Source organism: Eucalyptus grandis, chromosome 8 (assembly GCF_016545825.1).
Source record: "Eucalyptus grandis isolate ANBG69807.140 chromosome 8, ASM1654582v1, whole genome shotgun sequence".
Classification (NCBI taxonomy): Eukaryota; Viridiplantae; Streptophyta; class Magnoliopsida; order Myrtales; family Myrtaceae; genus Eucalyptus; species Eucalyptus grandis.
The window spans coordinates 59039919-59056154 of record NC_052619.1 but is presented as its reverse complement, the minus strand read 5'-3'; the positions used below and the strand labels follow the sequence as shown (position 1 = coordinate 59056154).

Genomic DNA, 16236 nt, shown 5'->3' with positions numbered 1-16236 from the left:
AAAAAAAGAAAGAAAGAAAGAAAAGAAAGATTTATGCAGTATGATTCGGAGTCGTCTAAGAATTTTCGATAATTGCTAAAAAAAATTAAGATACGGCTTATTCTTACTTAGTGGAATTTAAAAACGTGACGGGCAATGAGAAAATAATTACTTTTTTTCCTTTTGAATTCTGGATTGACTTTTACAACCCAATTGAGCTCATTGACAATTAATAATTAGACTAGGTTAGACTAGAATGTTAAGTGAAGAATTTTGGAAAGAAACTGATGATTATGAACTGACCATTGAAATTATCGATGCTTGATCAATCAACCTCATGGCGTGATTAGCGACATGTGATCACTAATGGCTAAAAAATGAATGAAGTTTGTACAATTATGACATTACTACATTTCATAAGTTCAATCATTCCATATTTATCTAGTTACAAATTGTAATCATTATATATTTGTCTGGTTGCAAATTGCTTCTGAGAGTCAATGTATGGTGTACTGCATACTTAGACTTCATCGAGCCAAATCATCAACTGTGAAAAACACAATAATTATGGCATTTTCGTAATTACAAATTATGAATTTATTGCAGATTTACAGTTTTTTTTTCACTTTCTATTTGTAATTTTAAAGCATTTCAAATTGGTAAAAACGCATGGACATTGAAATTCACTATCGCTTGAATCCATTCACAAATTCCCATTGTTTAAATTGGACAAAGTTTAATATTACTTCTTTATTTGTGTGCATTGACAAACGCATTCCAAGTATTTACTCGTTTTGTTAATAAATGGAGTTAAACTACTAGAAAATAAATCTCAACTGCCATCAATGCGACATTTTCCTTTCATTTAAGAAATAATTGCTACAACATATTGTCCAAACTATTTAGGCCCTGCATGGAAACGTTCCAAAAAAATGTTTCTGGAATACTTTTGTACTTTTTTTGTTCTAGAACAAAAAGGAACAAAAACGTTCGGTTGCGTTTATGCATTCTTTTTTTGTTTTTGTTCTCTAACAAAATTGGAGCAAAAAAAAAAAACACAAAAAGTTGCTTATGGAGAAAAGAAACACTTCTTCAAAGCCAAAAAGAAACGCTTCTCTTCTTCTCTCTCTTCTCTTTTCTTCTTCTTTTCTTCTTCTTTTTTCTTTGGCCGGTCGCTAGCCTCGGCCATGGCCGGCGACGTCGTCGAGGGTCGGCGACCTCGCCCAGCCAAGACGAGGCTCAGCCTCGCTCGAGGGGAGATCTTCGGCTAGGGTTCCAATGAGGGGCTTTGGAGGACGGTGCGATGGCGGCGCGGCACTAGAGGCTTCGGGATCGACACGGGGCGACGCAGACAAAGACTGGCGGACGACGTCGCGAATGGCATGGTGAGATTGGGACGGCGTCGAGCTGCGGGCTTCAGGCTTCGAGGCGCAGGTGCTCGGCTCCGACGGCGGGTGGCGAGGCTCGACCTCGCCGCCACGGCGACGCCGAGCCTCGCCTTGGGCCGGGCGAGCTCGGGCTCGCCTAGATCCCCCGAGGTCGAGCCACGCCCAACCACGGCGAGGCTCGGCCTCGCGAGGGCCTAAGCCTCATCGTGGTACAGGCGAGGCTCACCAAAAGAAGAAAGAAATAAAAAGAAAGGAAAAAATGGAAAATAAAATAAAAAGAATAAAAAAATTAAAAGAAACAAAAAAAGAATAAAAATTTACCAAGCGTGTTTCTATTCATTTTTTATTTCCGGAACAAACGTTACCAAACGCATTCTTTTGTTCAAAAACTGTTCCTTGGAATAGAAACACTTTTTTTTTTTATTTCTGTTCCTAAACAGGAGGAAACAAACGTTTCCATGTAGGGCCTTAATATTATTCTTCGGTTGAAAAAAAAATGAGGGACGGTACCCTTAAAAAGAACTAGAAATCTAATAAAAGAAAAACTAAAAGGGGCATATATAGAGAGAAAAGCTTTGCAGATTTGTCATACTCTATTACTGACAAATAGCGACTAATGATTCGGCTCGTTACACATACAATGTGAATTGAACAAGAGAAAATGTGATATGAAATAGCTCGACAGAACTTGAGCATTTAGTAAGTTCTCGAGGCCCATCGACACGCATTCTGTAAGGCATAGACATTGTTATCAAATCGGTATTCATGCACAAAAATGGAAAGGCTACCAATACTACAATGTCCATCATATTAAGGTTAACTTAACAAATCTTATCCTACACCCATATTCGATTCACCTAATTAGTTAGATCCTTATAGGATAAGCATTTAATGCTTCATAATTTACCATATTTAGATTCTCAAATATAAATCGACAGGATAAATAATATTCCTATCGAAAATCTTAGCAAGTTCCGCAGCATGGGGCGGGGAAAGAGGCAAAGGCTGGAGCTACCCCATATTTAGAAAGTTCACAGGTACTTTCCTTGCTTCCAAAATACGAGGAAAATCACGCAAATAATAATTAATAATAATAATAATAATAAAAATCAACATCATCCCCATCCCCGCCACGTGGCCGCGGCACGTGACGGGTCACGCGCGAGCCGGAGCTCATCTTCTTCCCCGGCCATACTCCTCCCTCCCTTTCTCTCTCTATCTCTACGAAACCAAAACGATTTTCGCTCTCCCGAAAAAATAAATTTTCTCGGCAAAATTGGAACTTTCTCTCTCTAATAAACCGCATCAATCCCGACGCGGCCAGCGATTTTCCTTCCCCTTTCCCTCACTTTCCCGTCGTTTTCTCGCTCACTTTCCCACCGCCCCCTCCCCCTCCCCGTCCCTTCCTCCGACAGCCGATGAATCCTTCGATTCCGTAGATTCCCTCCCCGCCGGCGGCAGCCGCATTCCGGATCGCTCCTCTCGTCCGCCTCGCAGCGCTCGACCTCGCTTCCGCCCGCGCGCGCCCGCGCATATATAGAAACCTCGGCCCGCCGAAGCTCGATTCGAGGGAGGAGGGGTGCAACTTCGAGGCAGCTCCTCCGTCTTTTTTCTCGAATCTCTAGGGTTTGGCTGGCGATCTCGCGTTGCGGGCGAGCGGGTGTGTTGTGCGTGATTTCGCGCCGCCGCGCGAGCCGCCGTGGATGAGAGCTTGGTGCCGGATTCGATGAACATGGACATCGCGGTCGGCGACGTCGCGTCCCTCGACGCGGACCTGCTGCAGCTCGGCGAGCTGTCCCCCGTGGCCCTCAAATCGAACCCTAGCTTCGTCGAGAGGATCTTCGACCAGTGGCTCTCGCTTCCCGAGAGCAATCGCCTGGTACGCGCGTCTCGTGGCTGTTGTCGTTCGAGTATGCTCTCGCGCGCGCGTTTAAAGTAGCTGCTTTCGCGTTTTTCTTCTACTTCGGTTGGTGTGTCTTTGTCGCCGCCCTCGTTCGTGGTGATTTTGCGGGGACCAGCTGGATTTGGCTCATTTTTAAGTTTTGGCAAACTGTTAGTTTGTTTGGCTGTCATGACTGATGGCGTGGTTAATCTTGTTGCTGAAGTTGAATGTTTCTTTGATTGATCATCATGTTTTGGTAGCGGAGAAGCAATAGTGGGGGACCTGATGGTTGAATGGGCAAACGGTGTTGCTCTGTGCATTTAAACCACCGTGCATTTCTTTGGTATCATGAGAATTTATTTGACACCTGATGTAAATAGGGTCAGGTTTTCGTAATGTTTTAATCTTCGAACTTGTGTTTGATTCATTAATTGGACATCAGCATGGTAATGTTGAGGTTAATACATAATGCATTTGAGTATGAAGAACCATGGCCATTAAGCAAATCTAATGCATGCCGGCAAGAATAGACGGGAGTATTAATCGAGTAATTTGAAGGTTGCAAAGGTGGGTGATTGTACAACGGTTTACATGATCAATTTCCTTGTAGAAATAGTGATAAAATGGCAGATTTATTCTGCACATTGCAAAGTGATCATGCTTTTATAGTAATAAATCTAATCCTTAGATCCTGCGGGTCTATGGTTGTGGAGAAAAGATGAATGGTTGAGCTTTCTTATAGTGGGTAGACGGTGGCTTTAGGATTCTTAAGCTTGGAAAGCACTTATGGTATTACCATGTGTGACTATGGGAGGAACATTAACGAGGGGAAAAAGTATCTGCCATGACGATTCAAGAAGTTGTGCCCACCCTGACTAATTGTGCTTCTAATGCCAATTAAACCTCCTGCTTTACTGATGTGGAATTAACTTCCATATCGCCCTTCGACTGTATGCTGACTTTGCAGAGTACGGATGGGCAGCTCTTCTCCGACATATTTACCTAAGGATGAAAAGATTGCTTTCATACAATAGAAGAAAATCTCAGACTTTAGATCTAGATATCAGTATTTATTCTGGGATCTCAATTCACCTTGGTTGGATTATGCAAACACAGGATGTGATTACATGTTCATGGAATTTAACCTCACTTTATTCTTATTTATATGCTAGTTTTGCAAACATGCTAATGGCAAAATTTGATATGATTATCCATTCATTTAGGAAAAATCTATCATGTAAATTTTGTTAGTAAATTTGACAACCCTTGCTTTAATAAGAATTTCGCTAAAGTACATGTATAGTTAATACTTAAGGCTCTGTTAAAAAAAAAAAAAATACTTAAGGCTGAATAGGTAGGACCCATATTTTTAAAAGGGAGTATAGCCGAGGTCTCCAGAAACACGGGCTTCATGTCAGATTTCACTAAACAACTTGAGGTTTTTGTGAAGTCTTTCCTCTTCCTGTTCCGTGATTGATTAAAATGTATAATTTGCTTTGGGCAAGGGTTTCAACTAGTTTCTCAAGACCAGATGCTCGTCTATGGTGATATTGTATGATCAGATATTAAATAAATTTGTATAATGGTGAGTGCATCTCTCTGGCTACTGGTATCCATCAAGTTGTCCATGCTAGTGCATCAGGTGTGCTTGATACGCTTCTGTTGTATGCGAAGGGAAGGGAGAAAGCTCATGGGAACTCATCAATGGAAAGGTTCTCGAGAGGATTTGCCCATTAGAAGGATTCTTAAGTTCAAAGGGTGGGAGACCTACATTTAATAATTTGCTTAAAAATTCTGTTTACAGACTAGAAACTGTCCATGAAGAAATGGCCATATAGGAAGTACTGTTGATTACTTCCAAGAGGTTTAGTCATGGAAGTTCCAGAAATGCTGTTCTTGCTTAATGGCAAAGGGTGATCTGCCACTCTGGAGGGACTTTTTGGGCAATGAAAGTTTGTGCTTGTTATGATGCCAGATGTCCTTGAGGGGGGTTAGCATTGAATTGAGCCATTTGAGATGGATGTCTGAGTAGGGAATGGGAGGGCCCCTGGCATATACAGAACTCAGAGTGCACTGTGGGTATATGATTTCTTCTAGAGGGATCAAATTAAATTAAAAGGATAGCAGTTCTTTGGTTATTTTTTTATTTTTTGGCTAGAAGGATTGGAGGATGCTTTGGCGAATAAAAATTACATGTAGATGGAGGGATGGCGTGGGACCTAGACCTCTCCAGGAAGCTTAGTATTGGGAAACTGAACATGCTTAATGGCTGCACAGTAGGATGGGAACTCTACAGTAATATAGGCTTGTGGGATCTATTTCCTAAACAAAACAGAAGCTGACCATCTTCATTTTCCATAGATTATTTCTTGGAAATTACAACACTGGAAGGATGAGCTTTCTAATTTAAAGATTGCTTGCCCTGGATTCCTGACTAAAGACAATTTAAAGAAACCAGGTCAGGTGCTACTGCTGTCCAATAGGCATTCCTTCAATAAGCAGAATTTACAACTCACATCTCATCTTCTTTAACATTACTAAGAGATTGATAATCTTGGAATCAAGCCATGCCACTCTTTCCACATCAGTTGGGCCATTTTGGGATTTATGAGAGGGGAACTTGCAGCGCGGTCAAGGATGACTTCTTGTAAATGTGGAAATATCATGTTTTCGGGTTATTTGGATAAAGAAATAGGAAGTCTCCCTGAAACAAAGAAGTTCCTGTGGTTTCTGTAAAAGATTGATAACTAAGCACCCTTAAATTTGTGTCTTCAGCACTAGCCCTTTGGGTGCTCAGTTCTTGAAATTTTTGGATCTCTTTCAATATGTGGTAAAGGGGGGCAACCCTTCATGCTCTTTAGTTAAGATTTTTGACTTTCCTAGATATAAATTCTGCACTGAATAGTGATGTGCAACATACTTGCCGAGTCAGTTTTCAACAGCACAAAAGATTACCATCTCCATTTGTTTGGTTTCTTAGGGTTGTTGAAGCTCATCATTGCAAGCATATTCTCCTTGCCTTTCTGATTATTGGAAGGATTGGTATGTGAACTGTGCAATTGAAAGAGAACTGGATTTGAACTGTTTGATGTTGACTTTCATCGTCAAATTCTCGTCAAATTCTTTGGAGGGGTGGGGGTGGGGGAATGGTTTCCGTTCTAAGATCTGGAATTGTTTGAGTATGAAGATAATTTTGAGAATTTGCAAAGTGATGGTCATATTTAAGAGTGGGACTGGAGTTGGGGATATTCGAACATCACTTTGCACGCTGCTAAATGATAAGTTGGGGAAATGGTTTCCATTTAATGACGTAGGATTGTTCCCTAAGGAGATAATTTGGAAACTTTGCAAGATGATGGCCATTGGTAGGAGGGGAACTAGAGTTGTTGGGGATATTAGTCTGATCACTTTGCATACCGCTAAACACTAAGTTTCGATAGTAGGCTGTTGCAGCTGACTACACAAATCCTGTATCTTGTCCTCTATCATGGCAACTCAGATCTAAATCGGCCTTACCTTCAATGCCCCATGAGAACTTCTCATCTAAGATAAACCAATTTTACTTTGGGTTTAACTTCCAACTGCCTTTTTGGAGAATCCATTACACAAAGCGCCGTAAAATTTATCATAGTTGTTATACTCTCGTTTCAGTTTGAGTGGTATTTGTGCTGGAATGTGCTGCTTTTGCTTTCTTTATTTCTTTCCTCTTGAATCTTGTGAACCAAAACATCTTTTTGGACTGCTCAATTGGTCTTCATTCTCTATGAGTGTTCTGGGATAATTTATCTCACTTTTCTATTAAGCATAAGTGCATTTCATTTTTTTTTTTTTTTTTTGTCTGAAGCATAAATTTTACAAATTTCTTCTAGTTTTGACTGTCAGTTGTTTTGAGAATTATGTTTATGATCTAGCCATCGACCGTTAACCGCATGGAACTGATATTATTTTAGCGTGCCACACAATAATGATATCCATCTTTGCTTATTTTCCAGCTCTCCTTATCAGGTGTTTATTGATGCTGCTATTTTGATGGATGTAGGTGACATCATTGCTTAATGATGCAAAGGCAGGTCATTCTCTGAATGCCCTTGGAAACTCTTCTACTGCAACTACTTCTGCAAGCAATTCACTACCTTCACTATTTCCTGCTGGCAGTACGCCTCCACTTTCTCCAAGAAGCACTTCTGGTTCTCCTCGCACGATAAAACAGAGGGCTGGCCCTTCTAATTTAGGCTCTCCCTTGAAAGTAGTGAGTGAGCCAGTCAGAGAAATAATCCCCCAGGTTCTCCTTATTCTTATAAATTGTATTGTGTAAGCTTTTAATCCTCTCTTTCCTTTTGATGATGCATTTTTTTGTGCTTCTGCTTTGCAGTTTTACTTTCAGAATGGGCCACCCCCTCCAGTTGAATTGAGAGAACAATGTTTGTATAGAATCAATCATTTTTTCTATGGTCGTTCAGAAGGATTGCAGATAAATGGTGAGACCTTCTTTAATCCATGTGACATGCATAGAAGTGGTCTTTTGATTGTTTGTTGGTCTTACAGAGTTTAAGCTTGTAACTCGGGAAATATGCAAGCTGCCATCATTCTTCTCAACATCTCTGTTCCGGAAAATTGATTGTAACGGTACTGGATTTGTGACGAGGTATGCACTCCTAGTCAGGCAAATACAAATTATTTGACGCCCTTCCAAACGATCTTCACCAGAAGTACGCAAGATATTGGTTTGTTAGCAAAACTTGTGAGATGTTTTTGGTATAAATTTTCTATTAAATGCTCTTCAGGGATGCATTTATTGATTATTGGGTCAATGGCAATATGATGACAAAGGATATAGCTTCTCAGATATATACAATTTTGAAGCAACCAGAGCTCAGATATCTTACTCAGGTTTGCTGCTCTGTCTGTTTCCTGCTTATATGTTGTAGTCCTTGTTGGCTATTAGAATAGGTGTTTTATGATTGATATTGGTGATTATATAATATTTGCTTTGAGATTACTGTGAATTTACTTTTGTTACACTGTTAGGCTCATAAATTGTTGCTTACAAAATTTTCCTTCTTTATAACAGGATGACTTTAGACCTGTGCTTCAAGAACTTTTGGCCACTCATCCAGGTCTGGAGTTTTTGCAGAGCACGCCTGAGTTTCAGGATAGATATGGTTCGTTCTAAAACCATCCAATCAGCTTTCTTAGTTCCTTGGTCAAAGTTAATTCCTGTTATAAATATATACTGGCCAAATGAAATGTGTTTGACCAAATTTGGAGCTCAACTTTTTCTGCAACACTGTTGCATGTTTGGATATTATCTAATTATTGCGGGGGGAAAAAAAGATTCCTGCATGCAGTACTTAAGGAATCCACTAAATACCTTCCTGTTGGAGTGAGTTTGTTGTTGTAAAGCGTAATTACTAGACATTCACTGACTCATGGAGGTCTTGAAGCACAGAAGTGTTCAACTGTGAAAGCCATGAATTTAGGATCCTTAATTCAGTACAGCATATGAGGAAAAAAAAAACAAAAGAAATGAAATGAAATGAAAAGGTGCAGTCTACCAGCAAGTAAAGGTATGAGTTCAAGCTTTGACCCAAAAAAAAAAAAAAAAAAAAAAAGGTATGAGTTCAAGCTCTGTGGATGAAGTTGCATGATTAATTAAACTGTCATGTGTCAAGTGGAAATATAGGTTGTATATTTGTGGATTTTCCTTATGTCTTTTATTTCTTTTCAGGTTCTAATTTAAAGTTTTCATTCTTATGATATTGATGTAGTTGGGCCAAATTGAGTTGACGCGATTTGTTCCTCAAACTTCTCTTGAGACAAAACTTCCAAGCTCAAAACATGACTTGAGATGGGCTCACTAAAGCATGTAATGCGCTCAGCCTCAATAAGCAAAAACTTAGTTTCATGTTAAGCTTGAGAAATAATTGAAGTCGAGCTGGAGTGGAACTCGAGTTTCAAGTGACAATTATAATTTGAATATAATTATGTGAAGCTTATTAAGATATCTAAAGTGTGGAAAAATTTAATTAACCAATTAGGCTCACTCAATTGAATTATTTTCAAGATCAAGGTTCGCAGTAGACGTTTGAACTACTTGAACTCAATACTGGAGCTCCTCTTGGTTAATGGCCAATACACACACTCTCGAAATTTCTCCTCCTTTTACAGTCAATATTTGGTTGGTTATCTGGTTCTTTTAAATTATGTGTTTATCAACAGCTATCCTTGGTGGTCGAAAAACAAAAAAAGGATGGCTTTCCTTTAATTATTGCCTTCATCCACTTGGTTAAGACGATGGAACACTTTCTAGTCTCATGTGTTTTGTAAGATAAATGATATAATGCTTAATATAAGCTCAGTTGGCCCGTGGAAATTGTATAAACGAAGAGACTGTTTTGGTTAATATGTCTGCTGATTTTCTTTTAGGTAACTTGGTACATATAGCTAACAACTTTGAGAAATTCAGCATAGTGATATCTGCGTTGGCAAAGAAAAGACAAGTAGAACTGACGTTTCTGCCCCATATTTCTTTAGAAGGCAGTACTGTTAACTGATACTGATCCTTTTATTCCGCTTTTCAATTGGCTTGATTGGCGACAGAACTCTTCTTTTCCATCCTTGTGATTGCAACTAGCTGTCTATATATCTTGAAGAAGAAACTTATATGTATGGAATTTGGTTTCGCAATCAGAGCACTTTCATTCTCCGTTCAGTGTAATGACCTTTTGCTATTTGCTTGGTATCTGTCATTCTTTACCTGAATTTGAGTTGCTCATTTATATATTTGCTTAGTCTAATGTATGAGCTACTGCATGAGGCGTATAGAACACAGAACCCTATGCAGATATTGACTATTACTGTAAAGCTCAATTACTTTTTCAGATATACTGAAGGCGTTCCTCATTATCTGATGCAACTCTTCATTTTCTTTGCAGCTGATACTGTAATATACCGAATATTTTACTACATAAATAGGTCTGGAAATGGGCAACTTACCTTGAGGGAGCTGAAACGTGGAAACTTAATAGATGCAACGCAACATGTTGATGAAGAAGAAGATATCAACAAAGTATTGAGGTAGATTGATTTTTTAACTAAAGATGATTCCATTAAGATGTCATAATTCTTCCCTCATACACAGGGCTTATGATTTGTCAAGTTTTGTATTAAATGCAGAGAAGTACCATCTAAACATAACTTTTTGAAGTTGTGCTCAAAAGATTTAATATGTTTACATCAGAAATGAAGTAGTTTTTTTTAGTCATGTTCAGTCAGGCATCTTTAACTATGAATTCAAGTAGTGACTAAAAAGTTAGAGCAGTTGATGTTGTGAAACTTTCTGGTTATAGCATCTTTGTGGTGTTTGGTACTTATATTATTCTTCACATCAGGTACTTCTCTTATGAGCATTTCTATGTAATATACTGCAAGTGGTGGGAACTGGACACGGATCATGATTTCTTAATAGACAAGGAGAACCTTATCAGATATGGTAATCATGCATTGACTTACCGAATTGTCGACAGAATATTTTCTCAGGTTTGTGTTAGCTGGATCACTTGCCCTTTTCTTTTGTAGAAAAGTTATTTGATCCTCGCAAAGGAGATGGCTCTTCAATTGATTTTTAGTCCTGTGCTTTCTTACTTGTATTCTTTTGTTCTCTCTATCATAGATTTTCTCTTTGATAGCTTTGTTTTATCTTCTCAGGTTCCAAGGAAGTTTACAAGCAAAGTTGAAGGAAAAATGGGATATGAAGATTTTGTTTACTTCATATTATCTGAGGAGGATAAGTCATCTGAGCCTAGTCTCGAATATTGGTATTGCGGCTGGAATTCCTTTGAATAAGATATCATGGTTGAGTATAAAAAAGTTGTGGTCTTGGTAATAATGTTGGGGATCTAATTATTACTATTCACTCAGGTCATCTGATGGAAATATTACTATGTTAACTTGTCTGTAAAATATTGTAATCATCCTAAAATCATTTTAGTAAAGGCTCCAAATTCAGTGGGGGATAAAAAATTTCAGATCATGGTAACCTTTTAATGTTATGGTGAGGATTTGAGAAGCTATCTTTTGCGAACTGGTGTTTGGATAATCTTATGGTTTTCTCAAGGCCATTACTTGTTTAGCAGCAAGGTAACTTGTAGCTGTGAGCTTGAATTTTCTTAAAGACTTCTTCGCAATGCAACGGAATTATTTGTTCTATTGCTTTAAAAAAATTGAAATTAGATAATGAAAATGATTCATGTAAATTGGTGAGGTTGTAAAGTGCCTGATTGCCTTAAATTGCTGTGGGAAGCAACAGGTTGAAGCTGTTGAATCATCAAATGGAAGATGTTGAAAGCAAAGTGTTATTTTCTGATTTCTATTGAGAGATTTGACCTTTGGATATGGCAACTGTAGAATATATCTGGCTGGTCCATGTCCTGGTTGACACTTTCTACTTCATTGTCTTTAAGTTTACTTTTTCGATCCTACAATTAGAGGTTCCTGCACTTAACTTAGATTGTAAAAAAAGAGAGCCGGTCAAATGGCAGTTCCTTTTGCTGGTGCACTGGCCCTAATATTCTAAATAGAATGCTTTATCTCTCCACCTGATGCTTATTCACTTCTTTGTGCTTAGGTTCAATTAATTTCATTTATTGCAGTGAGAGTAGTGGTTCCTGCTGAGATGTCTTAATCACCAAAAAAGCATTAATTAGATGGTGCAATGTTTAAACTTCATTTTTTGTCCTTTTGTAATCCTTTGTAGCTACTAACATGAGTAAGCTACATAAATTGGGAAAAAGCAAGTTATATCCTTTATTGTGATTTGTTTGTGAACCATCTTGTTTACCTCAATACACCTTTACAGGCTGAATTTCTTGTGTAGGTTCAAGTGCATAGATTTGGATGGGAATGGAGTTCTGACAAGGAACGAAATGCAGTTCTTTTATGAGGAGCAGTTGCATCGAATGGAATGCATGGCACAAGAACCAGTGCTTTTTGAGGATATTTTGTGCCAGATCATTGACATGATTGGACCTGAGGTTAACCTTTTTCTTCTATTTAATTCCTGAGTTTACTCGAAGGATATGACTTGATCAAATATGGAATTCCCCCCTCCCTGCCTGTGGGTTTTCCATCCTTATTTCATAATAATTCTTTCCGCAGACTATTTGAACCATGCTGTAGTTGGTCTTTTCCTGCCCAGCATGGAGACACTAGTCCATCTCTTGCTTGTTTCTGAATGCATTCATGCATTAACCCCTGAAATTTTCTTGCTTGCAGAATGAGAGTTATATTACACTACATGATCTCAAAGGTTGTAAACTCTCTGGAAGTGTTTTCAATATCCTATTCAACCTCAATAAATTTATGGCCTTTGAAACTCGTGATCCATTTCTGATTCGTCAGGTATTTGCTTATTTTCATTTTGATGTATGTCAATGATGGGAAAATTGCAGTGCCATGCTTCTTGGCCAGGTTTGTTGCGGCTTGATAATTTCCTATCTTGACATGAAACAGGAGAGGGAGAACCCTACCTTGACTGAATGGGATCGCTTTGCGCACAGAGAATATATTAGGCTGTCGATGGAAGAAGATGTCGAAGATGCATCCAATGGAAGTGCAGAAGTTTGGGATGAATCACTTGAGGCTCCCTTCTGAGACCACCTTGGTGAGTTGATTTCCTACAATTATGTTGAGATACCAGTATGGGCATCATTCAGGTTTGTGGAATGGAACATTGAAATTTGATAAATTAATGGATCCCTTTAAGGCTGTGGCTAGTTAGATAAATGCAACTTCATCCAAGGATAAACTTTAAGTTCACTGCCTTGAAAAGCCCCCTTTGAAAAGGTTTGTGACAGGAAAAAATATTAAAAAATGAGATAGAAGTTTATGATTCATTCTTGAAACATGTCATTTTCTGTGCAACTTACTCGTTAGATCTCAATGCTGCCTTCTCGAGAGATTCTGCTGAAGCAAAGTTTCAACAATATGCCCCGCTCATATCTGTAGAGTGTTAATGTGGAATACTTACACTTCCACTTTCTTGGTCCGGTTGTTTTTAATATTTAATGACCAATAAAAAAAGCAGGACAGCTTTGTCCGAGATGCATCTATCCTAACTAATTTGCCTCCCATTTTTCTTTCTTGAACTTGTTCTTATGGAATTTCTTCTATAAGTAGTTGTTTTCTCCTCCTGTAGATTATGAATAGAAGCTTTGATCATTCTCCGTGCTAGCTGGTGGGCTGGAAGTCACCTTGAGAAATTTGACCAGAAGTGGCTGTGCATCCATCAGAACTCAAACTTGGTGACAGCTGTTTGGTCTTATCTTGGATTTCCTTCAGAAGATGGCCTTTGATTTTATTTGTTTGCGTTAGCTGACTGATAGGGAGGGACTAACAGTGGAATGTTTCAGAGCCACCGTAGCATGAGGGCAAAGTTTCTGTGAAGGTGTAAGCAGAGAGAGTTTAAGTGCGTCAAGGCCCAAAAGGGGCAGTTCGGGAGACATCGAGTTTCTATTCTTAAGTGTATGGTATGTCATTTTTTCCCCTATGGTAGCGGGTTGGTCATCCCTTCTTGAACATAGGTTGTCCCTTAAGAAAAACTGTGTGTGTAGGTTGTCCCTTAAGAAAAACTGTGTAGGCACATTTTTGTCTTCTTTTAGAGCCCTATCTTTTAGCAAATTTTGTTCATATATTGATAACTTATACCTTAATAGTTGATGTGACAGTTTTCATTGAATCGCCTCGGCTCTTGTTCAGAGTGATATATTTCTTGATGGTTTTTAATGGAGTGGCTGTGAGGAGATTTTTCTGACTTGGTGCCGATGAAACAGATCGACCGAAATTTTCGCCTGATCCATCCATCATAAGGCAAAATCATGTTATCGTTTGCCTTTGGACGAACTTGTGTTCAAAGCAACATTTGTGCGTATCTAGTGTCTGAGAAATCTCCCGTGTCTTGAACCATGGTAGACAGTTTGAAGACCTGTCTTCATGCTGTCGAAATTCTTTGTGCTACTAGAAGACCTGTCCTCAAGTTGTCGATGCTCATCACGTGACATCATGATTTTATTTCGTCTTCTGAATCATTTTGAGTGGCACTCGCAAGTCCCGATCATACAGGATGCGGGCGGAACCAAATTCTTGCTCAATGCATGTCGAGCTACCGAGTACCTCTAGCTATTGCGCTTCTTCACTCGGAGATTTGAGCACGTAAGCCTAGCAATGACATTCCGCCGAATTTAATTGGAAATAGAAAGCCGACATATCATCGACATCAACTTCTTTCTCTGGTTGTGAGGACACATGGCTTCGAATGATGTTCGCCCGAGGGGCCTCGTCCAGATTGGATTTGATAACAATACGTTGGCCAAATTTCGAATGGGATTTCTGTGAAAGCAGAGACACAGGCCATGTCTGGCCTCAGAAACTACGCCGACCGGGGACGAGATTAGGTTACTCGGGAACACGGACTGTAGGCGTATCAGAGGAAGATACGCAGGATTTCGTTCCCCATTCCATGACGGCAGCATTTCGCAGGATTCGCTAGTTATAATGAAATCTGGGATACCTGATAACGTCGTCTAGGAATGAGCACGACATGATGAGATTAGGAACTTAAAACTCGTTGGGTACAGAGCGAAGGACCGGAAGCAGAGGGGAGCCCCCATCTTTTTCAGGTCGAATTTTGGAAGCTTTTTCCTCTGACAAAGCTTAGGAGCAAAACCCCAAAAGAAAAGAAAAGAAAATAAAATAAAAAGAAATGTTTGAATACAGGAGAGAGAGAGAGAGAGAGAGAGAGAGGGGCTTCGGTAGTGTTTGGCAGACGAGGCCAGAGGGGACCAGGGACGGTGAAGAACAGGGCATGTGTTCTCAGAGGCCAACATGCCCCCAAGTTGCAGTAATGGCTGGGGAGCGTTTAACGTGACCTCTCATTGGCACAATCCCGCTCCATTATTTCGAGAGTAGGGTAGTACTTTCAATTCTTGACATGTTGCTCCCTCCCAACTTTTTTACATCTTTCTAATGGTTGACCCAAAGACACCTCATCGCATATTTCCCTGCCATCTTTATGCTTACCCTCACACCTCATTTTGCTCATGGATATTTCAAATTCTCAGTTCATTAATACGAAAATTAAACTTTCCGGGAAAATTTGTGTATCCAGGGGAAATTTCGGGCCGAGTAATCATGGGGTGTCACATTGAATGGGAAAATGGTATCTTTTTTTTTTTTTTTTTAACCTAGGATCCTAGATTTGATCGATACATTCATACATTTTTTTTTAATAACATCGAGTGATCGTGATTACAAAATTATGTCATGATAAATAAATATGAGTGCCTTAAATAGAAGATCTTCACATCCATTGACCATATTTCCTTTTTGGCAAATAAAAAAAAAAATTACCGCTTGGAGAGAAGTAATCGTTTTCGGTTGTCAACGGATTGTATAAATCGGTCTAGAGAGAGAACAATAAATGCATCGCGCACGTACGAAAAACAGAGGATTGCATTAGCCGCCTCACGCTCGTTCCTACTTCTTCAGGATTTTTCCCTTTCTTCTTTCCCAATTTTCTGTGAGGTTGATCCGAGATGGAGAAATCATCGAATGGGAATCGGAAGCGGAAGCACTGCAAGATTGTTGGGTAGGGTGGTCCCTGCTGGGACCCCCCTTCACGCTGAGTGCAGTACGATCCAAGTCATAGGAAAGCTACAAAAGAAATCCACCGTACCATCTTCATTGTTCCTCGAGATCTACTTCGACAACCAAAGTCCCTTATTTCATCATATACCTAATTAGACGTTAAGCGACCAAAGCGATATTAAAGTATAAACGTTGCTCGTTTTGATTCGAGGATGGTGACTCGACATATTGCGACGAGTTGGAATGTGTCATCCATCGATTGTAGTGCCGGACACCTTCTTTTCCAAATAAATGTCCGCATTGCTCATCCGATAGCCCTTGTTCCATAAAGAAGTTTCAATTTTG

The 16236-nt window shown here is 39.5% G+C and overlaps 1 protein-coding gene across 1 annotated transcript; it reads left to right on the top strand.

The window, feature by feature from the left end:
- Nucleotides 1-2578: 2578 nt before the first annotated feature.
- On the top strand, nucleotides 2579-13984 carry LOC104415362 (serine/threonine protein phosphatase 2A regulatory subunit B''beta). The gene is made up of 13 exons (XM_010026642.3): nucleotides 2579-3246; nucleotides 7289-7531; nucleotides 7622-7727; nucleotides 7795-7894; nucleotides 8034-8139; nucleotides 8321-8411; nucleotides 10185-10326; nucleotides 10641-10788; nucleotides 10957-11066; nucleotides 12125-12281; nucleotides 12523-12648; nucleotides 12760-12910; nucleotides 13445-13984. Exons 1-12 carry the CDS (start codon nucleotides 3094-3096, stop codon nucleotides 12898-12900), a joined length of 1623 nt encoding a protein of 540 aa, XP_010024944.2. The 5' UTR covers nucleotides 2579-3093; the 3' UTR covers nucleotides 12901-12910; nucleotides 13445-13984.
- Nucleotides 13985-16236: the final 2252 nt, after the last annotated feature.